The sequence below is a fragment of the Myxine glutinosa genome, chromosome 4 (assembly GCF_964187855.1).
Source record: "Myxine glutinosa chromosome 4, kmMyxGlut1.1, whole genome shotgun sequence".
Taxonomy (NCBI): Eukaryota; Metazoa; Chordata; class Myxini; order Myxiniformes; family Myxinidae; genus Myxine; species Myxine glutinosa.
In genome coordinates this window covers 167,114,347-167,141,846 of record NC_136264.1, presented here as the reverse complement: position 1 = coordinate 167,141,846, position 27,500 = coordinate 167,114,347, and the positions used below count along the sequence as shown (strand labels likewise).

General features: G+C 45.6%; 1 protein-coding gene across 1 annotated transcript in view; it reads right to left on the bottom strand.

The window, feature by feature from the left end:
- Positions 1-27,500, bottom strand: part of ATP8A1 (ATPase phospholipid transporting 8A1) — a 541,081-nt gene that overhangs the window by 351,041 nt on the left and 162,540 nt on the right. The window contains exon 15 of the mRNA XM_078776729.1: positions 21,110-21,187. Coding sequence (XP_078632855.1) covers positions 21,110-21,187 — 78 coding nt within the window. The remainder of the gene's footprint in view (positions 1-21,109; positions 21,188-27,500) is intronic.

The following is a 27,500-nucleotide window of genomic DNA, read 5'->3' as shown; positions in this document are numbered from 1 at the left end:
ATATATATATATATATATATATATATATATATATATATATATATATATATACAGTGGAACCTTGACTTACGAGTGCCCCAACTTACGAGTTTTTCGAGATACGAGCCGTCGCTCGGGCGGTTTATTGCTTTGAGATGCGAGCCGAGATCTGAGTTACGAGCTTTCGCCACCCGGTCACGTGGTTATCTTGCCGTGCAAGTACAGTATCTCTGCCGTATAGCGCTGCATTTTTGTTTTCGCATGTTGGTTATTTTGAGTTTACGCCACCAGGTGGGTTCCGGTCACGTGGTTATCTTGCCGTGCAAGTACAGTATCTCTGCCGTCAACTTGTTCAGAGTGCCGGCGATAGCTCGCCTTCTCTTTGTGGAAAACACGGTACTGAGAAGAAGAAGAGGATGATGTGCTTGGATATAAAACACGCAATCGTCGAAAAACATGAGCGAGGTGTCGAGGAGGACGTATATAACGGCAGAGGAGAAGAGCATGCCAGGCCACAACTTGTTCAGAGTGCCGGCGATAGCTCGCCTTCTCTTTGTGGAAAACACAGTACTGAGAAGAAGAAGAGGATGATGTGCTTGGATATAAAACACGCAATCGTCGAAAAACATGAGCGAGGTGTCGAGGAGGACGTATATAACGGCAGAGGAGAAGAGCATGCCAGGCCACAACTTGTGGATATAAAACACGCAATCGTCGTGTTTTATATAAAACTTGTGCTTGGATATAAAACACGCAATCGTCGAAAAACATGAGCGAGGTGCCGAGGAGGACGTATATAACGGCAGAGGAGAAGAGCATGCCAGGCCACAACTTGTTCAGAGTGCCGGCGATAGCTCGCCTTCTCTTTGTGGAAAACACGGTGAGATCCTTAACATCCAACAACTAATGGGACGCAAACGGGGCGCCCAGTTTAGCGGTACACACATTGATGAATCACCCTGCCTGTGATTCACCCATGACAGGTTATAGCTGGGTCGGGATTCAAACCCAGGCTGGACAGTTTAGACTTAGAGTCAAGTGTGCGTACCTCCAGTCCAGGCCATCCTGCCAACTTGTATGCTGCATACAGGTGAAATATAAAGCGCGAGATATTTTATATATACTGTATATTTTAAAAAAATTGGTGTGGTTTTTGGCGGGCTGGAACGGATTAATAGCATTTCAATGCATTTTAATGGGGAAATTTGATTTGAGAAACGAGCAATTTGAGTTACGAGCTCGGTCACAGAACGAATTAAACTCGTAAGTCAAGGTTCCACTGTATATATATATATATATATATATATATATATATATATATATATATATATATATATATATATATTGTTACGGAACCCAACGTCGGCCTCTGTTCCCCTTACCGAGGGGGGATTAATCCCCTCGTCTTTGACTGACCAATGGGGTCCCTGACGCTGCACAGCTACCTCCGGGAAGGCAGGTGCGCAGCCCCGTTCGTACCGCGGACAGATGTTAATTGCCGAGCGGTTTTAGCAACCGCGGCACGAACTATTAACAGAAACTAACCAGATTCCGAAACGTTGGCCAAATCGTGCCCCAGGTGTTCAATGTGGAAACCTCAAAGACGAACGGATGTGAAGAAGAAGAAGGCAAAGGTAGGAAATACGAATATGATTTATTTGCTAATTACTATTTACACAAGCAAAGAAACCAAGGAAGAAGGAAAAACAAGAAAATAATTACAGAAAAGGGGACGGACCAGAAGGACACAGTGCAACGCTAGCTTACCTATGGCAGTCTTACTTACAACCCCAGGACAGAACAAACAAAGACAGACTCACACGAATGGGGAATTCTCAGGCAGGAATGGCGGGAAGGATGCGAAGGTGGGACCACAGGGTACCGCAAGCGGGTCCGCTCCGGGCAGGAAGCGAAGAGCCGGCAGTTCCTTGTATTCGGCTTTACACCGCACACCGGCAGGGTCACTTGCTGCTTCGTCAGGGCTTCACGCGGCTGGTTGAAACGGGGCTGGTTGAAGCGGCTCTCTGCAGAAATCTCTCTTGTGCAGAACTCAGCTGGGTCACGCATCTGCCGTCCTTTTCAAAAGGCTTGCGCACGCGCTTTTATTGCGCCTGGGGTGATCAAGCCGCCGGCCTCCAGGACACGCCCATCGGTGAGCTCGCCTCGGCCTTGATTGGTCGCGAGGGCTCACCGATCCCGCCCCTAGAGGAGGCGTTGGCAATGCCACGCCTTGTTCCTGGCGCTGGGCTGACTCCTCCCCCCTTCTGCTCCGAGATGACCTCGTGCTCAATGGAGTCTTGCGGCGAAAAACACGGTCCCAAAGCAGCAGCAGCGAATGCAGAAAACCGCATGCAGAAAACCGCCCAATACAGTTGGCAATGGCTGACAAAAGGGGATTTGGAAGGGAATCTACCTTATTTGAATTCGGTGCAATGGAGTGTCAATTAATGGAAGACAAAGCCTTAAACTAATACACATAATAAGGAGATAACTACTAAAAAAAAAGGAAATCTATGATTTGCTACGTGATTGTATATGGAATAACTAAGGGGACGACCTTTGACCTTTATACACAAACTGGAGGGTGATATTTACACAAGCTTCATTACAACGATAATTAAAAAACCACAACACAATTCTCAAATCCACAACAATATATATATTGTAACGGTTTTTAGAACCTTCACTTGTAAATTTTAGCAAATGCATTCCCTTATAAATGTCCCCCTGTAAATATTCCCATCAATTGGCTTGTTAAAGATCGCACCCGAGTTAGTCCATGTACCACACGTAGCGAACCATAGGACCTCTCCGTAATAATCTCATTATTATGTGTTTCAGTTAAGGACCTGTTCCCAATAGTTGAATCTGCGTTGCATTAATGAAATAAGAGTAGGCTCCAAAATTCCCTTCAAAAGCGGTGCGAGTGGTTTGCTATCTCCCCACAAGACGCCATTGCCCATGTGCTCCATCTCGGAGAAGAAGGGGGAGGAGCCGCCAGATCACGGGCGTGGCACGTCGACGCATCGGCAGAGGTGGAGTCAGCAAGCCCTTACCGGCCAACAAGCACCGCGGTGAGCCAACCGGTAGGCAGGTCATCAGAGCCAGCGGCTTGATTTCCAACACAGCAATAAAGGCGGGCGCGGGGGACTGCTTAGGGAGATGAGTGATCCAGCCGAACCAAGAAGAGAGAGAGAGACGTGGGGGTGCTCGCATTGCGGCAATAGCCCGAGACCCTCTAGGGCCCTATTGTCGCGACGCGAAGCTGCCGGCCACTGTTCGCTTCAAGCCCGAAGCGTGAACCTGGAGTGAACCTCGCCGCTGTGCCGCTGCCTCTTCTTCTTCTTCTTCTTTTTTTTTTCCTTTTTTTTTGTATGTTTGTTTGTTTGTATACTGAATCGAGGCTCGTGAAAGAGCTGACATTTACTTCACAAACAAATCAACCAAACAAAATATATAAAAAGAGGGAGCGGAAGACAAGATGGGGAGAGAAGGGGAAGCACACAAACATAACATTTGAGAGCAGGGAGATGTGTGGGAGGGAGAGGGCTTGGGGGGAGGAGGCGTGGGAAGGGGGGTGGGGGGGGGGGGGAGAAGTATAAAACACAAGGACACCAAGGACTTCCAGGACAGAAGTTGGTATTTAAAAAAAGTGGAATTGGGGTGAAATTAGCGGGGGTAGAAAAGATCAAGGTTTTGGATGGGGGTGAACAGCTGTTTTAAAGACCTGGAGGGTGGAGTGGGATTGAAGAGAGTGAGGGAGTTTGTTCCAGAGGCGGGAGAAAAGAGGAATGGAGCGAAGGTGAGCAGAGAGTCTTGATTTTGGCAGTTTAACCATAAGAGGGTTGCAGGCAGATCTTGTGCGACCTGTAGGAATATTTGCGGGACAGAGCCCAGAGAGAGCTGGGGGGGCAAGGCCAGAGAGGAGTCGGTAGAAGACGGAAAGACCACCAACCTGCCTGCGGTGAGTGAGTGAGTGAGAGGCCCTTGGAGTTAGCTTCATCGCGGGAGATTCCAATGATTCTGAATGCTTTGGTTTCAACAGCGTGAAGACGAGCTAGGTGTCAGGCAGGAGCACCAGCCCAGAGGGGAGAGCAGTATTCCATTGAGCTGCGGATGAAAGCCTTGTATGTGGTGAGGAGCTCAGGTGTGCCAAGGAAGGACTTCGCACGACGGAGGATGCCCAGTCGGCGACTGGCTTTGGAGGCCAGATTTGAAATGTGGTTTTCCCACGAAAGATCATGGCAGATAGTGAGACCCAAAAGCTTGAGTGACAGAACTTCTTGGAGGATTATTCAGAAAGTGGATGGGAGGGTTGTCCAGTCGGTCTTTTCGGAGAGACATCGTAAGAGTGTGAGATTTGTCAGGATTGAAAGACATGTTCCACTTGTTTGCCCAGTCTGTGATTTTGTCCAGGTCTGCAGAGAGTGAGGAGGCTGCAGACTGCCGATCTGAGGGATGAAGAATGGAGCGACAGAGAGGAGTCATCAGCAAAGAGATAGAGAGGATTTTCAAGAGAGTCAGAGAGATCATTGATGAAGACCAGAAAAAGCACACGGCCCAGAACACTACCTTGGGGAACTCCAGCCTGAACAGGAAGAGGAGATGAGAGAAACCCATTCAGGGCCAGACGTTGACTATGACTAGAGAGGAAGTCCGCCAGCCATGCGTGGAGATTTCCATGGATACCAAAAGAGGAGAGTTTGGTGAGCAGAGCGGGGTGCCAGACCGTATCGAAGGCACGTGATATGTCAAGGGAGACAGCTCTAATTTCCTGTTTGGCATTGAGGACCTCCATCCATTGTTGAGAAAGCAGAAGCAGCATGTCCAGAGTAGAGTGACCAGGTCTGAAACCAAATTGATGATCAGAGATCAAGCCATTGGAGAAGAGGAAAGATTTCATATCTGAAGCAATGATGGATTCCATGACTTTGCTGATAATTGGGAGAAGGCTGATTGGTCTGTAGTTGCTGGAATCTGTTTTTGCACCTTTTTGTGCAAAGCGGTGATGTTGGCAGATTTCCAAGCAGATGGCAGATGACCTTGAGCAAAAGAGAGGGTGAAGAGAACAGAGAGAGGGAGTGAAAGAGCGGAAGAACAGGATTTTAGGACCCGTGGGCTGATGCCGTCAGGTCCAGTTGCAGAATCAGAGTCGAGGGTTGACAGAAACTTTTCCACCTTGTCAGGAGGAAAGGACACAAAGTCCAGGAGCAGCTGGATACGACTGGGTATGGTGGGTACAGAGAGGGATGGGTTTGGGACACAAGATTTAGAGGCAAACACAGAGTTGAGGCATTCAGCTTTTTCACGTGCGGAGTCAGCCGTGTGGCCGTTTCAGGTGAGGGAGGGGATGGAGGGGGAACAAACACCACAAACAGATTTGACCAGACGCCACCAGGATTTGGAAGAGGGAGACAGATAAGAGAGTTCTGTCCTGAGAACGGAGAGATATTGTTTCCTGGCTCTCCTGAGGGTGGACACACACTTGTTTCGGGCTTTGTGAAAGGAAATGAGATTTCCTTCCGTTGGATTTGCTTTCCAGGAGACGAAAGCAAGTTGTTTCTGGGCAATAGCCGCACCACAAGATTCCGTGTACCGTGGACTGGAGGAAGGGTATGACAACTGAAGACGAGATGGGATAAATCTGTGCATGAGAGAGAGCAATTTACTTTGGAAGAATTCCCAGGATGAGTTGATGTCAGAGGCGGTAGAGATGGGAGACCAGTCCAGATGATTGATGGCTGCTTGAAGACCGTGCCAGTTGGCCTGAGTGAAATGCCAGACTCGTCGACGCTGAGTGGATGTCTGAGAATGGTCAGAGAGATGTCCACTTTAACAAGCACATGATCAGATGAGCCGATTGGAGCAGAAGAAGAGCAGCAGAGATTTTCAGGGAAGTTAGTCATAACCAAGTCCAGAAGAGAAGATGCTCCGTTGACTGAGATCCGGGTCGGGAAATTGACAGATTGTGTCAGTCCCAGTGAGTCACAGAAGTCCTTTGCTGAAGAGCCATGGCTGGTGAGAGAGGTACCCACACCCAGCTAACTGGCATGGTGACAATTGAAATCACCACATATGAGGAAGAGAGAGTTGGGATGGGTAGATAGAAGTTGGTCCATATTATCAGACAGCGAGATGTCGATGGAGTCATCACTGTTTGGTGGACGGTAAAACACACATTTGAACAAAAGGTGGGAGCGAAGGGGAAGCCGAAGCCAAAGGTATTCCTGGGGGTGAGGTGGAGAGAGGGCAGTGCAGGGCGAGTGAGGAAGAGAGTTTTTTATAAAGATAGCAAACCCCCCTCCAGGACGAGGCTCAGGTCTATCATACCGGAGGAGGGAGTAACCTGGGAGAGATACAAAGGAATCAGAGACATCATGAAGGAGGAAAGTTTCTGTTAAGCAGATCACGTCTGGATCACGTCTGGTTAAGCCTGGACCCTTCTCTCCCTGGCGCATCCTTTCCATCTGCCTGGACCATTCGCTCCCTGGCGCATCCCTACCATTGCCATTCTCCCTGTCGTGTGAGTCTGTTCGTTTTGTCTGGGGTATAATATAAGATTGCTTTAAGGTTTGCTCTGTGGCTTCTTCTTCTTCTGTATATTACTTTCGTTCCTCCTCTTCTTTGGTTTTGTATATAATTAATAAATTCCACCTGTTCCTTCTTATTCTTTGGTTTCATTCTCCCCCGATCGCTTTAGTCCCTTCTTTCAATTGAGTACCTGTGGCACGATTTGGCCAACGCTCGGAATCGGGTTTAGTCAATTGATAACGGCTCGAACCGCGGATTGCTAAACCGCTCGGCAAATACCATCTTGTCCGTGGTTCGAGCGGTACTTGTCTCCCTGTTTTGCGGAGGGATTGCTAAAGGTATTCGGGAGAACACCTTGACCAATAACCGTGATAAATTCCACCCCGCAAAAGAGCGTTACAGGTACCAGGACCAGAGACGGCCAGCTTAACAGGCCAAGGGGATTAACCCCCCCTTGCTAAGGGGAGTGCCGTCTCTGAGATCCGTAACAATTGGTGTCAGGAGTGGGATTTAGAACCTGGGACTAAATTTTATTTAGACCAAATTTTGGACACCAATTGTGCTATTGGCCGTAACAATTGGTGCCGAGGAGTTGGGATTTGGACCCGAACCAATTTTTAAAAAGAACACCAAAAAAAGTTGGTCAAAATTTGCGAGCGGCCGAGATTTTTTTATTAACACCTAAATTAAAGTCGTGCCATGGATGATCAAGGTGATTGGGTGCCGGTAGGGGAGAATGGGGGGTTAGAGGCAATCCAGGACCCCAGAGAGGAGATGGGAGAGATAGAGGAGGACGTTGAAGAAGGTGCGGTAGCGGGGGTTGCAGGCACACAAGATGGCGGCGCCTCGCACGAGGTTGCAGCAGCACAAAATGGCGCCTCGCACACGGCGGCAAGGGCCACGCCTGCCACGCAAATGGGGGTTATGGATGTACAATCCTATCTGGACACCTTCATGGCACAAATGAGGGCCTATATGGTAGAGTCGGGGAGTAAGATGGATGCAATGAGGGACGAAGCAAGGGGTACCAGTGAACACTTGGGAAACCAAATCGGGGAGTTGAGACATGACATGGGAAGCCAAATAGGGGGGCTCGAAGGCAAATTAGGGGGCCAATTGGAGGACGTGGGTAGTCAAATAGGGGAAGTAAATGAGGGGTTAGCGAGGGACAAGGCCACATATGAGGTAAGGGAAGTTGAGAGGGAGGTTAACCGCAGGTTGAGCGGGAGGGGCACACGGGTGCACGACGAGGTAACGCGAGTCGAGGAGCGCGGGTTGAGCGAGGCGGAGCAAGGCGCGGTTAAAATGACGGGCGTAGAAATCGCGACCCGGGGTATGGGGAAGCCGGCGACCGCCGAGGTAGAAAAGGAAATTTTATTCGGACCAGCGGTCGTCGAGGGAAAGAAAAAAGGAATTAAGTCCGAATCAATCGAAGCAGTAGTGGAAATTGGAATTGGAGAGACCGCAGATGTAGAAAAGCACTCGCGGCAGGGAGAAATGGAAAATGCACAAAGTCTGAATTCACATCCTGATGCCGTACTTGCTAATCCTTATAAAGATTTGCAGGTGTGTGTGGAGAGGAGGATCCCAAAGGTGAGTAAGGTGGTATATGGTGCTAAGAGGTTTTGTGGGAAGGTGTTTGCAGCGAAAAGAATTTTCGCGCGCTTGGGATTCCAGTATAACCCGGGCGCTCGTGAAAGGTCCGTGGTGTGCTGTGTGAATGGCAATGGCGCGCGTGTGAGGAAAAGGTGTGTGTAGGTGAACGGCACGCGTGTACGAATGGTGGCGGAGCGCGAGTGCGATACCGGGTGCGAGGGAGAATGCACGACCGAGTATGGGAGTGAAACCGAGTGCGAGCGAGAATGCACGTCGGAGTGTATGTGTGGTGAGTGTGACACGGAGAGTGAGATGGATGAGGAGCGGGTGTGAGGATGCACACTTGGGATGAACGGAGAGTGTGCGCAAGAGTGTGCGGTGATGATTGGGTGTGCAGAAGAGTGCACACCCGTGGTGAGTGTTATGGAGGACGTAACGGGAGACGAAAGGTGTGGAACAAAGTGTGCGAATGACAAGTGTGCGCCAAGGTGTGTTATGGAGTGTGCGGACAGTGAGTGGTGTGTAGCAGAGAGTGCGGTGGTGGAATTGGTAGAGAGTATGGGATGTATGAGCAACGAACGGAACGAGTGGTGTGAGCATGTATGGGGAGCATCGACGTTAAACGGGATAGCGGTTAGACCGACGTTTAACCGACGCGAGCTCTCGGTCCGTGCCGGGCTGTGTGTATTGCGGGAGCCGGCGGGGATCGGTGCCGCGTGGCTCCTGTTCGGAGCGTCGTGCACCATCCGCGCCGGGCCCCGCCCCACACGGTCGAGTCCGGGCTTTGCCGGGCAAAATGAGCGGCCCAGTTCTAGGGAAGGTAGGAGGGATCGGCACGGCGCCCCCCCCCCCCCCCCCCCCCGTGGTGACTGCGTTCTACCCGGGCAAGGTTGGCCCATCGCGCTTGGGAGCGCAAGGCCACGCGCCGGGATGGTGCTTTGATTCTTGGCCCAACCAAACCTCTTCCCCTGAACCGAATGCCGGACGGACTCAACCTGCAGGTGACCAAACCACCCGGATGCTTGCGCGGCTTTGCGAAGCCGAGCTTTGAACATGCATGGACGTACCGAGAGGCTCAGGTTTAATGGACTGTGATGGTGATAGTGTTTTGATTCGAAATTGGGAATATGATTGGCAAATTGGATTGGTAAATTTGATTGGCGAAGATGATTGGCCAATTTTGATTGGCAAAAATTGGATGGGCAAAATTGATAGTGGGAGATGCCCGATGTAGAGGGATGGCAAATCCACCACCCCTCACATCCACCCGGGCACATGAGCAATAGTTATAGGGTTATGGCGGTGCAAACCAAGCCAGGGAGGGTTTGGATAATTGTTACGGACCTAGAAAGATGACCATAGGTTACTGTAGAGTTAAGTAGTGACATGTACCTGTAGTAGGGGACGTAGCAGATTAGTGGATTATAACGACGAGGGAGCGCAATAGTATACGGGGCGACTGGGAAGCGCGAGTTTCAGAAGGGGGGTAGTCAGCTTAGACGATGCAGTGTGTGTGAAGGAGGTGATTGAGCAGCGTATGGTGAAAAGTGCGATTGTGAGTTGTATTGAGCGAATGGTCCTGGAGGGAAGAAGGGTGCAAGAGCCACCAGGTGTGTGTGAGCACAGGTGTGTAAGTGAAGCACAGGTGTACGGAGAATGGTTGCAGGGAATAAATGGTATGGAATATATGGAGAATGGAATAGATTGAATGGAGTATGGAATGGATGGTGTGGAGTGGAGTGGTTGGTGCGAAAGGAGCGGATGGGGAAGATGGACCCCTTTCACGAATACCCGGGGAGGGTAGTTTAAAAGTAGGTAGAGGGAGTAGGTAAATTGTGGTGGATATTGGCATCTGTGGTGCGTGTGGTAGAAGGGTGGTTGGATGGGTGCATTAGTGAAGTGGAAATGGCTGAGCGTGTGGCCTGTTAGTGAGTGTAGTTGAATGGGCACTCCGCCACTGTGAGGATGTCGGCCAGGTGAGGCCGCAGGTGGGCTCTGGGAGCAGTAGAGTTGTTCAGTGGGGCCCGAGGATCCGGAGGACGGACCCGGGTAGCCCCGTGCCAGAGAGGGCACCGAGTGGGGAGAGCTCCAGAGGGCCTTCCCCAGGTAAATAGGTTAGGGTAAGGAGCAGGTAAGCTCGGAGGCAACTACAGTGGCGGAGGGGTGCAGGTGAGTAGACCTGCTGGTGAGCCACACAACCCAGCCCGGAAATTGTGCGAAGGCACAGGGAGTTGAATCGGGGAAGTGAGACCCCAAATTGGTGAGCGCCACAGATGGTCAGTGGGAATTGGTTTTTAGAACCGCATAGAGTAATCCCTGGTGGATCGCATAGAGTAAGAGTAATCCCTGGTGTTGGGCTAGCGGCTAGGGTGCCAGCTTAGGATCCAAGGATCCTGGGTTCGAATCCCGGTCGATCGCTGAATTAACGCCAGGGGGGTTGACTCAGCCTGTCATCCTTCCGAGGTCGGCAAATTGAGTACCAGTACACTGGTAATTCCCTGTTTATCGTAAAAAGGCGACAAACAGGGTTGGCGGCAGGAAGGGCATCCGGCCGTAAAACATTGCTTCAAAAAGGGGACCAAAAAACAACAACAACCACGGTCCCCGAAAAGGCCAACCCCCGCTTTGCGGGGGAAAATGGCCTCTAAACGGTGGTGGTTATAGAATAAGGTGGCCAATGGTTTTGCAGGGAAAGACCCCGGGTAGAGTAAAAGTGTTAATGTCATTTAGAGGATAGTTAGGATGGAAATCCCTTCGCACCACCTGCAGCCACTCACCTGAAGTGATGACATGACTCCACACCATGGTTGTTTTGTGATTTTTGCAAATGCTTTGGAATGGTAAGACGCATCATGACGTGGGGGTGACACTGTGCTGGTTTGTTCCATCTCTTCCTCCTTATGAGGAATTGATGATGAATTGGTTGATGGCAAATTTGAGAAATTGGGATTGTTGATGAATTTGGAATTAGGGGAGATATGGGGAAGACAGGACGTAGAGACGAATTGTAAATTGTGTAAATACGGTGTAAGGGGCAAGGGAAGATTAGGTGACAGGGGGGGGTGACGTACGATAGGGACGAGCTTTCTCCGCTCGCTCTCCTGCGCACCTCACCTCTGCATTACCTTGTGTTGATGTGTACCCTTGCGCCCTTGCACCCCGCTAACTTTGCTTTGCCCTCCTTCCCCACCGATGGACCGTGCTCTCTGGGCACTGAGGGGAAAGCGTGCAGGAGCCGCCGCTGCACAGCCTGCCTGGATCGATACACCACCTTATGGACCGCACGACTTGCGGCCTAGCACCACCATATGGACCACACGCTTCTGTGGCTAAGCACCACACCCTTATGGACCCCACGTGTTGGGGCCTGACCCCTCTGCTGGGACCGGCCATGATGGCCAGAGAAGAGTTCCTTGCTTGCGGACCACGGTGAGGTGGCCCCTTTTGCCCTACAGGTGGACCACCCATAGTTGGCCCCTGTGGGCCCCAAATAAAAATGGACGCGTTTTGTGCCTTTTTATTATTGCAAATAGGCAGCAAGCCACAAGATCAAGAAGGACAACATCTGGAAGAAACATCGGAAAAGCAGAGCAGAAGCCAGAAGAACCCGGTCAACAGTTTGTTTTTATTTGAAATGTTTGCAATGAGCACTGGATGGTGCTTTGGTCTTTTTATGGTGCTTATTAGTGCTGATGGTGCTTTGGTGCTTTGTGGTGCTCTTGTGCTCGGGGGTGCACTGCAATATCAATTGTGCATCCCCGGGCACTTGAGTATGGTGTATCGGTGCAGTACAGTGCATGCTCTTCCTCTTTTCAAAACATCTTTCTTTTTGTCTCCAAAAATGACAGGTCCTCCTGGGTTGCAGTGTAAATACAAATTAGTGTTTTGTAAATAATGCTCCCCACCGTATATGTATAGTTTGAAGACCATTCCGCAATTCGGTTATTCTGTGGGTGTGAGTCTGTTAGGTAGGATGCAACGCAGCAGGGGGACATACTTAATTGTTTTTAAAACTGTCACACTCAGGGTAAGGTTAATAGTAGAGGGCTACTACTACACCTGAGTGTCACATTACGTAAAGTTAGTTTGGGTCGAGCCGACCCTAGAGGAAAAACGGGTGCTGTGTTACGGTTTTTAGAACCTTCACTAGTACATTTTAGTAAATGCATTCCCTTATAAATGTCCCCGTGTAAATATTCCCAACAATTGGCTTGTTAAAGATCGCACCCTAGTTAGTCCATGTACCACACGTAGCGAACCATAGGTCCTCTCCGTAGTTATCTCATTATTATGTGTTTCAGTTAAGGACCTGTTCCCAATAGTTGAATCTGCGTGGCATAAATGAAATAAGAGTAGGCTCCAAAATTCCCTTCAAAAGCGGTGCGAGTGGTTTGCTATCTCCCCACAAGACGCCATTGCCCATGTGCTCCATCTCGGAGAAGAAGGGGGAGGAGCCGCCAGATCACGGGCGTGGCACGTCGACGCATCGGCAGAGGTGGAGTCAGCAAGCCCTTACCAGCCAACCAGCACGGCGGTGAGCCACCCGGTATGCGGGTCATCAGAGCCGGCGGCTTGATTTCCAACACAGCAATAAAGGCGGGCGCGGGGGACTGCTTAGGGAGATGAGTGATCCAGCCGAACCGAGAAAAGAGAGAGAGACGTGGGTGTGCTCGCATTGCGGCAATAGCCCGAGACCCTCTAGGGCCCTATTGTCGCCGGTTGTTGAGACGCGAAGCTGCCGGCCACTGTTCGCTTCAAGCCCGAAGCGTGAACCTGGAGTGAACCTCAACGCTGTGCCGGCGTGCCGCTGCCTGGACCCTTCTCTCCCTGGCGCATCCTTACCATCTGCCTGGACCATTTGCTCCCTGGCGCATCCCTACCATTGCCATTCTCCCTGTCGTGTGAGTCTGTTCGTTTTGTCTGGGTTATAATATATGATTGCTTCAAGGTTTGCTCTATGCCTTCTTCTTCTTCTGTATATTACTTTCATTCCTCCTCTTCTTTGGTTTTGTATATAATTAATAAATTCCACCTGTTCCTTCTTATTCTTTGGTTTCATTCTCCCCCGATCGCTTTAGTCCCTTCTTTCAATTGAGTACCTGTGGCACGATTTGGCCAAAGCTCGGAATCGGGTTTAGTCAATTGATAACGGCTCGAACCGCGGATTGCTAAACCGCTTGGCAAATACCATCTTGTCCGTGGTTCGAGCGGTACTTGTCTCCCTGTTTTGCGGAGGGATTGGTAAAGGTATTCGGGAGAACACCTTGACCAATAACCCTGATCAATTCCACCCCGCAAAAGAGCGTTACAGGTACCAGGACCAGAGACGGCCAGCTTAACAGGCCAAGGGGACTAACCCCACCTTGCTAAGGAGAGTGCCGTCTCTGAGATCCATAACAATATATTGTATGTATGTATGTATATATATATATATATATATATATATATATATATATATATATATATATATATATATATATATATACACACTGTATATATATATATATATATATATATATATATATATATATATATATATATATATATATAAAAATATATATATATATATATATAAATATATATATATATATATATATAAATATATATATATATATATATATAAATATATATATATATATATATATATATATATATATATATATATATATATATATATATATATATATATATATATATATATATATATATATATATATACATACACACATATATATATATGAACCGTCTTTACAGGCGGTATATAACACGACAAACATTATAATTTATTAATTATATATATATATATATATATATATATATACTATATATATATATATATATATATATATATATATATATATATATATAGTTGCGGTTTTAGAACCCCTTACTTGTAAATACTTGTAAATAATAACTCTTGTAAATATTCCCTTTGTAAAGGTAATCAGAGCACCCATAATTAGTCCACAAGCAACACGTAGGACACCATAGGAACTTTCAGTTATTTCTCTAGTCTGTGTTTAGTTAACGCTCTGTTCCCAATAGTTGAATCTGCGTTGCATTAATTAAATAAGATAGGCCCCATTCACCTCTTTGCCAGCCGCTCTCTCTCCAAGCTGCGCCAGTACTCGCCCCTACAGTCGGGGCTTGTCCCTCCCAATTATATTACGTGCCGTCGCTTGCCAGCAGCGTTCGCTGCCTCGCTCCAAACGCCATTGAACACGCGGTCGACTCGAGGAAAGATGGGGCAGAGCCACGAGAAGAGGTGTGGCCTCGTCCACGAGCCATCGAGGGCGGGACCGGTGAGCCCTCGCGAACCTATCAGGGCTTAGGTGGGATGGCCTGGTAAGGGCGTGGCTGGAGCTTCCAGAGGGTTCGCTGGGCTTGCCCATATAAGCGTGCACGAAAAACCCTCTAAAGGACTGTGCGAGGGGAGGCCATTGTGAAAAGACTGCCAAAAGACTGCGTGAGGGGAGGCCATTGTGAAAAGACTGCCGAGAGGACTGCACGGGGAGAGCTCGACTGGTACGGAATGCGCGGAGAGCACATGGTGATTAATTATCTCGTTTGAAAGGCGCGTATGAACATTGAGAGAGAGAGAGAGAGAGAGAGAGAGAGAGAGAGAAAGAGAGAGGCAGCAGGCGCACATATTACGTACGCAGCATCCCAGTCCCCCGCTATATCTAAAAGGTCCGGTCGTGCGCCAACACCACGCGAAGCTGCCGGCCGTTCTTTGCCGCGGTACAAGTCAACACCCGGAGCCGGACTCGAGTGAACCTGGAGCCGGACCTCGACGCCTACCATCTGCCTGGACCCTTCTCCTCCTAACACTACCCTCCCGTGTAAGTCTGTCTGTTTTGTCCTGGGGTGAAGTAAGACTGTATAGATAAGCTTGCCCTGTGTCCTTTTGCTCTTCTTCTTGTACATTCTTCCCCTTTCGTTTCCTCTTTCTTGGGTTATTGTACATAATTAATAAATCTTATTTGTTCTTCCCTTTACTCTGATTTCCTCTCATTCGATCGTTAGCGTCTTTTCTCAATTGAGTGCCTGTGGCACGATTTGGCCAACCGCTCAGGATCGGGTTTAGTTCCTTTGTTAATGGCTCGGGCTTCGGATTGCTAAACCGCTCGGCAATTTCCATCATATCCGTGGCCCGAGCGGAAATTATCTCCCTGCTTTGCGGTCGGATTGGCACGCAGGTATTTGGGACTCCATTGACCAATCACACTGGCCTATCTCGACCGTGGAGGAGCGTTTTAATTTCCAGGATCGGGGGGGACGGCCAGCTTAAAAGACAAGGGGATTAACCCCCCCCCCCTTGGTAAGGGGAGCGCCGACCCCCGAATCCGCAACAATATATATATATACAGTGAAACCTTGACTTACGAGTGCACCAACTTACGAGTTTTCCGAGATACGAGCCATCGCTCGGGCGGTTTATTGCTTTGAGATGCGAGCCGAGATCTGAGTTACGAGCTTACGCCACCCGCCACCAAGTGGGTTCCGGTCACGTGGTTATCTTGCCGTGCAAGCATCTCTGCCGTATATCGCTGCTGCTTTGTTTTCGCATTTTGGTTATTTTGGAGCTTACGCCACCCGCCACCAGGTGGGTTCCGGTCACGTGGTTATCTTGCCGTGCAAGCATCTCTGCCGTATATCGCTGCTGCTATGTTTTCGCATTTTGGTTATTTTGGAGCTTACGCCACCTGCCACCAGGTGGGTTCCGGTCACGTGGTTATCTTGCCGTGCAAGCATCTCTGCCGTATATCGCTGCAGCTTTGTTTTCGCATTTTGGTTATTTTGGAGCTTACGCCACCCGCCACCAGGTGGGTTCCGGTCACGTGGTTATCTTGCCGTGCAAGCATCTCTGCCGTATATCGCTGCTGCTTTGTTTTCGCATTTTGGTTATTTTGGAAAATTTCTTAGTTTTAACCATGGGTCCTAAGAAATTGAGTGCCAAGGGCAGTACTGAGAAAAAGAGGAGGATGATGTGCTTGGATATAAAACACGCAATCGTCGAAAAACATGAGCGAGGTGTGCGTGTTGTCGACTTGGTGAGGCGGATGTGAAGGCAGCTGAAGATTTTATTATAACTTTTGCCGAACTGATAGAAGCCGAACGATACATCCCCCAGCAAATCTTCAACTGTGACGAGACAGGGCTCTTCTGGAAAAAGATGCCGAGGAGGACGTATATAACGGCAGAGGAGAAGAGCATGCCAGGCCACAACTTGTTCAGAGTGCCGGCGATAGCTCGCCTTCTCTTTGTGGAAAACACGGTGAGATCCTTAACATCCAACAACTAATGGGACGCAAAGGGGGCGCCCAATTTAGCGGTACACACATTGATGAATCACCCTGCCTGTGATTCACCCATGACAGGTTATAGCTGGGTCGGGATTCAAACCCAGGCTGGACAGTTTAGAGTCAAGTGTGCGTACCTCCAGTCCAGGCCATCCTGCCAACTTGTATGCTGCATACAGGTGAAATATAAAGCGCGAGATATTTTTATATATACTGTATATTTAAAAAAAAATTGGTGTGGTTTTTGGCGGGCTGGAACGGATTAATAGCATTTCAATGCATTTTAATGGGGAAATTTAATTTGAGAAACGAGCAAATTGAGTTACGAGCTCGGTCACAAAACGAATTAAACTCGTAAGTCAAGGTTTCACTATATATATATATACTGTGTATATATATATATATATATATATATATATATATATATATATATATATATATATATATATATATATATATATGTATGTATATATATATATGTATGTATATATATATATATGTATATATATATATATATATATATATATATATATATATATATATATATATATATATATATATATATATATATATATATATATATATATATATATATATATATACATATATATATATATATATATATATATATATATACATATATATATATACATACATATATATATATATACATACATATATATATATATATATATATACATACATATATATATATATACATACATATATATATATATATACATACATATATACATATATATATATATATAATCGGGAGATTAAATCAGACGCGGACGTAGCTTCAGGACGTCGATCTTTAATTGTCGACAAGCTTTCGACCAACAAAGGTCTTCTTCTTAGTCGTCCCCAAGTTCAACTGACTTCCTTCTGCACTCCTTGAACTTCTTCCTCTTCTCGTCAATCCTCTTTCCAACTTCATCATCCCACCACCATGTTTCCGAGTGCCTCGGTGGTCCTTTTGTCCATCGACAGACCTCACCAACGGCTCCCAACAGACTAGCTTTCATTGACATCCAACCACTTTCAAGCTCAACCACATCATCCTCTACCCTACTCAGCCTCTCTTTTAATGCCTCCCTTACTGTCACCTCTTTCAACCTCCACACCTTCATTCTTGGTTGGTACTTCACCCGCCGAGCTCTCCTCGCACTTTCACCCTTATGTCGCAGACAACCAAGTGGTGTTGTGAAACAGCCTCCTCCCCCGGGATCACCTTTGTGTCCCGGAGGTGCCCCCTATCTCGCCTACGCACCATCAGGTAGTCAACGGTTGTCGTCGACCCACCTGACGTGTATGTAACAAGCTTTTTATCCTCTTTCTGGAACTGAGTATTACAAATCAACAAACCAGCTCCATCAGCAAACTCCAAAATCCTTTCACCTTCTCCATTCTCACACCATATCCGTAACCCCCATGAACTCCCTGAAAACCATCCATACTCCTTCCCACATGTCCATTTAGGTCTCCTTCTACCACAATAACTTCCTCATCTTTCACGTTTTCCATCAGCTTCTCTATCGCACACCAGAACCTGTCGTTCTCTTCATCGCTCCGACCAACCTGTGGAGCATATCCCGAGATGACGTTCACCAAGAGCTTTCCAATCATCATTTTCACCATCATCAACCTATCACTCACTCTAGTCACACTCACCACACTGTCTACAATCTCCTCAGAAAAGAGGACACCAACACCATTCACGCCCTCCAGGCACCCTTGCCACACAAACTTGTATTTCTGTCCCTTCCTACCCTTCACCATTCTCACACCACTTCCCTTCCATCTCGTCTCTTGCACACAACATACGTCCACTCTTCTTCTGACCAATACTTCCACCACTTCTCCTGATCTCCCTGTCATTGTCCCTACATTCCATGTCCCAAACCTCAGAAACCGATCTCCACTTCGGGCTGTACCCTGCCCATATGTAGTTGTAATTGTCATGGTTCTCTTTTTTGTCATGACAGTTGTAACTGTCATGGTTCATGGACAATATATGTATATACACAACATAAATATATAAATAAATACATGTATATATAAATGTATGTATATATAAATGTATGTATGTATGTATACATATACACACATATATATGTATATAGATATATATATAGATTATATATATGTAGGGAATCCAACCAGGTTCCACAACTCGGCGAAGGCAGGCAGGCGGGAAAATACACGCGTCTGTGGCCCGGCACGGCTGTCTTTCACAGCGCGATTAATACAACAGAGCGCTTTCACTCTCGTAACTGACACAGCGCAACTCCTCTGCACTCCTCGGGGATATGACTCCAGCTCAACTCCACTCATAACTGAGGACTCAACTCATAACTCATGAGCTTGTCTCATAACTCAGCGCTCCCTTCTCATAACTCTCTGGCTTGCCCTGCGCGCATCTCATAACTTAGCGCTCCGAACCGACTCTCATAACTGAGGCGAGGGCTCTGGGCACAGGGTTATATCACCACGCCCTGGACTGCATCGAATGTTCCAAACCCCGCCTCTTGCGCCAGTGGTAAGCCACTCCCCTCGAGCCCTGATTGGCAGCTCGTTCTTACCGGCCACTCCCACTCCTCCTGTCCCGCATTCCTTTGGCCTTGATCGACTTGTTCAGGCCAGCCTCGTGGTATTTCACGCCAAAACCAAAAACAATCGAGGGATCGTAAGGGGAACCTAATTTTCACTATCCTACTCAACGCAAAACAAACACAGGAAAGGTCTACGCTTACATTTAGTAAGAAATAACTGAGCTTTAAACGAGGCTACATGTTGTAGTGTAACTAATCTAAGAGGGGAAAATTACCCTTTATTACAAAACCACAAAACCGCAACAGTATGTATGTATGTATGTACAGTCACGTGAAAAAGTAAGTACACCCCATGTAAAGTTTTGACTTTTTCAACATATTTCAACATACAGCTATTTGATCTTCATTTCAACATTATTGATAGATAAAGGGGATATAATATAACAAATATCATGAAACATTTACATTTTGTAGTCCATTGTATAATTTAAACAAACATAAATGCAAATTTTGCATGTGGAAAAAGTAAGTACACCCCCACATTTATCACTACTTCAAATACCTAAAATTGGAATCAGGTGCACCAGCTCAGGTGCAAATGATTAGAACATCGTCAGAGAGGATCTTGGAGGAACCTGTCTTATTTAAACCTCAGACATTTAGTTTGGTTTGCTCTTTGATGTTGAAGTGTGCGCCGTCACCATGCCTAGATCAAAAGAGCTCTCTGAGGCTTTCAGAAAGAAGGTTATAGATGCCTACGAGTCTGGGAAGGGATTTAAAAAGATCTCCAAACAATTTGAAATCAATAATTCGACTGTCTGGAAGATCATCGACAAGTGGAGAAGATTCCGAACAAATGCCAACTTGTTCAGGCCAGGCCGCCCCAGCAAGTTCAGCCCGAGAGCAGACCGCAAGATGCTGAAAGAAGTCTCGAAGAACCCCAGAATGTCATCACGGGACCTACAGGTCGCTCTTGCCACTGTTGATGTCAAAGTGCACAAGTCTACCATTAGAAAGAGGCTGCACAAATTTGATCTACATGGGAGGTGTGCCAGGAAGAAACCTTTGCTGTCCAGAAAGAACATCAGGGCAAGATTACCAATGAACACCTTGGCAAAGACCAGCACTTCTGGAACAATGTGCTCTGGACAGATGAGTCAAAGGTAGAGCTATTTGGCCACAGTACCAGAAGACATGTTTGGCGAAAACCAAAGACAGCATTTGACCACAAGAACCTGATACCAACTGGAAAGCATGGTGGTGGAAATATTATGGTTTGGGGCAGCTTTGCTGCATCAGGGCCTGGGTAGCTCACCATCATAGAATCCACTATGAATTCTTCATTGTACCAGAGGGTGCTTGAGGATAATGTGAGGCCATCTGTTGGAAAGTTGAAGCTCAACCGAAGGTGGACCTTGCAATATGACAATGACCCTAAACATACCAGTAAATCCACCAAGGAATGGCTGAAAAGAAAGAAATGGAGGGTTCTGGAATGGCCAAGTCAAAGCCCGGATCGAAATCCCATAAAGATGTTGTGGGGGGATTTGAAAAGAGCTGTGCATGCAAGAAACCCCTCAAACATCGCACAGCTGAAAGAATTCTGCATGGAGGAGTGGGCAAAAATTTCTCCCAGTCGATGTCAGAGACTGGTAGACAGTTATAAGAAACGCCTACTTGAGGTTGTTTCTGCTAAAGGGGGCAATACCACCTATTAGAGCCAAAAGTGTACTTACTTTTTCCACATGCGAAATTTGCATTTATGTTTATTTAAATTATACAGTGGACTACAAAATGTAAATGTTTCATGATATTTGTTGTATTATATCACCTTTACCTATCAATATTGTTGAAATGAAGATCAAATAGCTGTATGTTGAAATATGTTGAAAAAGTCAAAACTTTACATGGGGTGTACTTACTTTTTCACGTGACTGTATGCATATACATACATATACATATATATATATATACATACATATACATTATACATACATACATACATATACATTATACATACATACATACATATATACATATATATATATATATATATATATATATATACACACATATTGCCTATTGAAAGTCTTCACCCCCATATAAGTACTAACATACTCCATGATATACTGTTGACATATATACCTGTCCAAGGTCTTCATTCAAGTTTGATGTCCTCGCCATCGTTGGCATGTTAGTTTCGTCATGATACATATCAACATCCTGCAAACAAAAACACATCATAGGAAACATTAAGAAATGTACTGGGTAGGCACTGGTAAAGTCCTTCAGCTAAATAAAGAGGAATTGCTACATACAGGATAGAGCAGTGGTTTCGAAACTGTGGGGTGTGAGAAGATTTCAGGGCGGCACGAGGGGTCTGTGGAAAATGCTGGCATGAACTATGAAAAAGTGCACACACATAAAACTATGTATGCATATACAGTGCCCTCCATAAGTATTGAACAGTGAAGTAAAATTTGTTATTATTGCTATATACTGCACTCAAGAAATTTAGATTTGAGATCAAGAGATGAATATGAGTCAAGAGTAGAGAAGGCCAGGTTTTATTTTTTGGCATTTCTATGCATGAATGTTTTACCATTGCAGAACAATAACACTTTGTATTTTCAGTACCCACATTTTAGGTAAGCATAAGTATTGGAACAAATGACTGACAGGTACTTTTGTTGCGTTTATTGTTCACACAAAGTGCTGTGAATGTCCAGTCTTGGGTTTAATCCTTGCTTTTGCCTTGTGAGTCTGCCTTTGGAGTCAGTAGGCATAAACCAACATGAAAACAAGAGAACTGCCTATGAAAGAAAAGCAAGCAACTTGGAAGCTGAAAGACCACAATAATTCAATTAGAACCATATCATAACAAGACCGAAAGTCTAACATCAGCGTAGCCGGGCTTGTTTGATACTTAGTTTAAGAGGATAGTATGACCTGGGTAGGGATAACAGTTAGAAAATAGTCGGTATTTAATTTTTTTTGCATTGAGACACTGGTTTATTATATTTTTCGAGTCAACAATGAAACAACCATACACCGCTTCAATATAGAAACTTTGCAATAACAACAAAAGGGATTGGAGTGTTCCGATTATATTTACAATATTATTTGTATCAACGTATTATTATTATGATTACGAAAACAACACTGATGTAATATATTATTAATAATAATATAATAATAAATAATCGGTTTATTCCAAAAAGACTTTCGCAGCCATCGGCTGAATTAGTCAATTTACAAATACTGCATTTTGATAACAATAAGTTACAATAATAATACAAGATGCAGCAAGATGCAAGTTATAAAATGCATACAACAACAACAACAACAGACATTTTAAGGCCATTTTTCCTGCTAGAGCGGGGGTTAGCCTTGCGGGCCCCATGACAATCTTCTCCAAGTTATAAAATGCATAAACCAATATAAAGTTATTTCAAACCAAAAAGGCCAGAAGAAAAATATGAAAGGCAACATAAAGTATTGCAATTTAAACTAGAAAGAGCAATCGGAGATTGCAGACCCTCGCCAGGACGTGTTTTCAGTGGGTTTTAAGGCTTTTGTGTTCAAACAAATATGGCGGCCGAACAATTTGGTTTGTCATCAATTTGGTTTCAGACCAGGTCACTCGACTCTGGACATGCTGCTTCTGCTGTCTAAACAATGGATGGAGGTCCTCAATGCCAAACAGGAAATTAGAGCCGTCTCCCTCGACATATCACGTGCCTTCGATACGGTCTGGCACCCCGCTCTGCTCACCAAACTCTCCTCCTTTGGTATCCATGGAAATCTTCACGCATGGCTGGCGTACTTCCTCTCTAGTCGTAGTCAACGTGTGGCCCTGAATGGGTTTCTCTCATCTCCTCTTCCTGTTCAGGCTGGAGTTCCCCAAGGCAGTGTTCTGGGCCCTGTGCTTTTTCTGGTCTTCATCAATGATCTCTCCGACTCTCTTGAAAATCCTCTCTATCTCTTTGCTGATGACTCCACTCTCTGCCACTCCATTCCTCATCCCTCAGATCGGCAGTCTGCAGCCTCCTCACTCTCTGCAGACTTGGACAAAATCACAGACTGGGCAAACAAGTGGAACATGTCTTTCAATCCTGACAAATCTCACACTCTTACGATGTCTCTCCGAAAAGACCGACTGGACAACCCTCCCATCTACTTTCTGAATAATCCTCTCCAAGAAGTTCTGTCACTCAAGCTTTTCGGTCTCACTATCTGCCATGATCTTTCCTGGGAAAACCACATTTCCAAGCTGGCCTCCAAAGCCAGTCGCCGACTGGGCATCCTCCGTCGTGCGAAGTCCTTCCTTGGCACACCTGAGCTCCTCACCACATACAAGGCTTTCATCCGCAGCTCAATGGAGTACTGCTCTCCCCTCTGGGCTGGTGCTCCTGCCTCACACCTAGCTCGTCTTCACGCTGTTGAAACCAAAGCGTTCAGAATCATTGGAATCTCCCGCGATGACGCTATCTCCGAGGGCCTTTCACTGATTCACCGCAGGCAGGTTGGTGGTCTTTCCGTCTTCTACCGACTCCACTCCGGCCTTGCTCCCCCAGCTCTCTCTGGGCTCTGTCCCCCAAATATCCCTGCAGGTCGCACAAGATCTGCCTGCAACCCTCTTATGGTTAAACTGCCAAAATCAAGACTCTCTGCTCACCTTCACTCCTTCATTCCTCTTTTCTCCTGCCTCTGGAACAAACTCCCTCACTCTCTTCAATCCCACTCCTCCCTCCAGGTCTTTAAAACGGCTGTTCACCACCATCTCTTATCTTCCCCAATCCAAAACCTTGATCTTTTCTACCCCGGCTAATTTCACCCCAAATCCACTTTTTTGAGGTGACTTTTGTCTTCTTTCCTGGAAGTCCTTGGTGTCCTTGCGTTTTATACCTATCCTGCCTCCCCCCTGGCCCTTTCCCTCCCACACATCTCCCGATGTCCCTGCTCTCAAATGTTGTGTTTGTGTGCTTCCTCCCCTTCTCTCCCCATCTTGTCGACAGCTCCCCCTTTTATATACTTTGTTTGCTTGTTTGTTTCATTTGTTTGTTTTTGATAAATGTTAGCTCTTTCACGAGCCTCGACTCTGTATACAAGAAAAAAGAAAAAAAAAACACGTGACAAATGACGTCATAATTTTTTCTCCAGAGCACAGTGAGCTCCATCATTAGGAAATGGGAAGAATATGGGACTACCCAGACTCTTCCTAAAGCTGGATGTCCATCCAAACTGATAAACCGGGCAAGAAAGACCTTGGTCAAGGAGGTGACCACTGACAGAACTACAAAGTTCCTCAGCTTGGATGGGAGGATCTGCCGAAAGGACAACAGTCTCTGCAGCACTTCACAAATCTCGTCTTTATGGGAGACTGGCCAGACGGAAGCCACTCCTGAGAAAAAGGCACATGAAAATGTCGAATAGATCAAATGGAACTCACTGTGCTCTGAGGAACTTTCAACACAGGAAAAATGGTTTTATACCATTCCCCAGATCTATGCCTCTTCACAATTCTATCTTGTAGTTCTACAGACAGTGCTACAGACACAGTTCCTGAGAAAAAGGTACAGCACGCCTGTAGTTTGCAAAAAGGCACGTGAAAGACTCTGAGAACATGAGGCAAAAGATTCTGTAGTCTGATGAGACGAAAACTGAATTATTTTGCCTGAATGCAAAGTCCTATGTCTAGCAAAAACTGAGCACAGCTCATCAACCACCTAAAACCATCAATGCCGTGAAGCACTTTTCAAGCGCATTACATAGATCCTCCAAAGAACACAAGGGTACTCACACGAGATTTTTGGAATGTCCCTTCTTTTATATTGTTTGCCATTTTCTGCAAGCTATGTAATGTCCTTTCTTTTCTATACTTTGCCACATGGCACATCTTACTGGAATTCACCAAATGTCTGTCCATCTGTCTGTCTGTTCCCGGGTACCGCTAAAACAGCTGCACCGATCTCAACGATTTCCTGGATCCCCTGCAGTAAAATCCTACACTAATTCACCAAAAGAACATGACATGAAAATTAAAAACGGCTGAACAGCCGCTCTGCAGAGCTCAAAGACAGGATTGTGTCGAGGCACAGATTTGGGGAAGCCTACAAAAAAAATTCTGATGCATTGAAGGTTCCCAAGGGCACAGTGGTATTTCACTGTCATGAGTATTCTTTCCCCAAGAATACTCATGACAGTGAAAATCAGGTTTAAGAATAAATACGTTTGAAATACGAACAAAATGCATTTGTTAAGCGTACAAGACTTTATTGCAAACTATATAAAAGACTTTAAAAAGTAAGGAGAAAAAAATTATTCAACCCAGTTGGGACTCGAACCCACAATCCCTCGCTTGGGAGACTGATGCGTTATCCATTAGGCATTTAGGCCAGCATGTTCGATTTTTAAAAATATTTTAAAGAGGTATAAAGTGTGTTTTTATGCATACACACTTTATACCTCTTTTTATAATATATACCTCTTTTTATAATATATACCTCTTTTTATAATATATACCTCTTTTTATAATATATACCTCTTTTTATAATATATATATATATATATATATATATATATATATATATATAGTATGTATATATATATATATATATATATATATATAGTATGTATATATATATATATATATATATATATATATATATATATATATATATATATATATATATACTGTATATCTATATATCTATATATCTATATATCTATATATACATATATATATATATATATATATATATATATATATATATATACACACATATATATATATATACTCAGAGGCAAAAGTTATTGTGACATGGAATTTTTTCATTGGTAATCTTGTGAATGAATTTTTGGATTTGAACCAGAGAAAGAGTTTGTTAAAATGGTCGAAGAAACGCAACCAAGCAATTGTTGTTCGAATTGCACGAAATCTGCAAGAAGCATGACATATTCGAGAAAAATGGCCAGCAATGTTCACTTCAAAAGGCCAGACAACCAGACGCTTATCATTTCCACTCAATGCAGTCTTAAGAAGTGCAGAAGTCAGAAAAACACCTCTATTCATCATTCTGGAACAAGTTCGACATGCCACGCCTCGGGGAAAATGACTGATGGAGAGCTATAGGTATGCTTCAGTCTGGTACCTCGCAGCGTGACGTTGCTCGTCGATTCAACGTCCATAGAAACACCATTTGGCACTTATGGCGACGTTTTCAGCAAAACAATCAAGTTATAGACCGTCTCCGTAGTGGCCGCCCACCAGTAACGACCCCATGTCAAGACCGATGCATTCGAACCACGCACCTCCGACACAGGTTCCAGCCAGCAACCCTTACAGCCCGTACCATACCTGGCAACAGAGGTGTATCTGCGAGAACAGTTCGACGACGTCCACGCGTCTACGGCATCCGTGCAAGGCGCCCAGCCCGACGGCCAATTCTAACGCCAGAACATCGACGTCGACGTCTCCAGTGGAGCAGACCACACGTTGCTCGAGTTGTACAGCTGTATCTTAATCAGAACAATGTTAATGTGTTACCCTGGCCCGCAAGATCCCCTGATTTGTCACCCATTGAACACGTCTGGGATGAAATGGAGCGACGTTTACGACGTCATCCGTATCCTCCAACAACGCTGCAGGAACTCCGCCAAATCCTTCCTCGGATATGATATGATCTTCCCCAGGACTTTCATCGACGTTTAGTGGCCTCAATGAGGCGGAGGTGCCAGGCCTGCATCAATGCACAAGGTGGACACACTCGCTACTGACCGTGTGAACTTGCTTGTGAACCCCCTCTTGTGTTGTGGCTCATTTGCGTATGCCAGGTGTGTTGTTCTTATGGACTGTTGATCGTTACCATACCTTGAAACATTTGTCTTTCCATGTAATAACATTTCATTCGCGGCAGTAAAAGTTTAACACTGATTCTGTTTGTTGTTTGTGTGTCACAATAACTTTTGCCTTTGAGTATATATATATATATATATATATATATATATATATATATATATATATATATATATATATATATATTAGATATATATAATTAGATATATATATATATATATATATATATATATATAATTATATATATATATATATATATACACAGACTTGGCATTTAATATGGAATTTTTTTTTTTTTTATTGACGGGTTTACTTTCTGAACTCGGTATATCAATCTGGTGAGTTTCTTTTACGCTTCGGTGATTTCTTTGTTAAAAGAACCATGTCACTGATTGTCTGTCGCAGCAAGACGTCAATAACATGATTATATCACAGGTGGCGTGACAAAATGTACGGACAGGTACATTTGACGATTGGCTTCACAATCGGGTATATCAGGGTTGTTGCGTTCTGTATTAGTGGAAAACAACTGCTGCACGTCTACAAAAGTTATTGCCGCTTCCCCTGGAGATGGTCCATCAACTCGACAATGCTGTTTGTCATTAGTGGTGGCTTTACGAAATTCCGGCAATGAAACAGCGTGCTATTGCTCGGCAGTATGGCATCACTCAAGGTCAG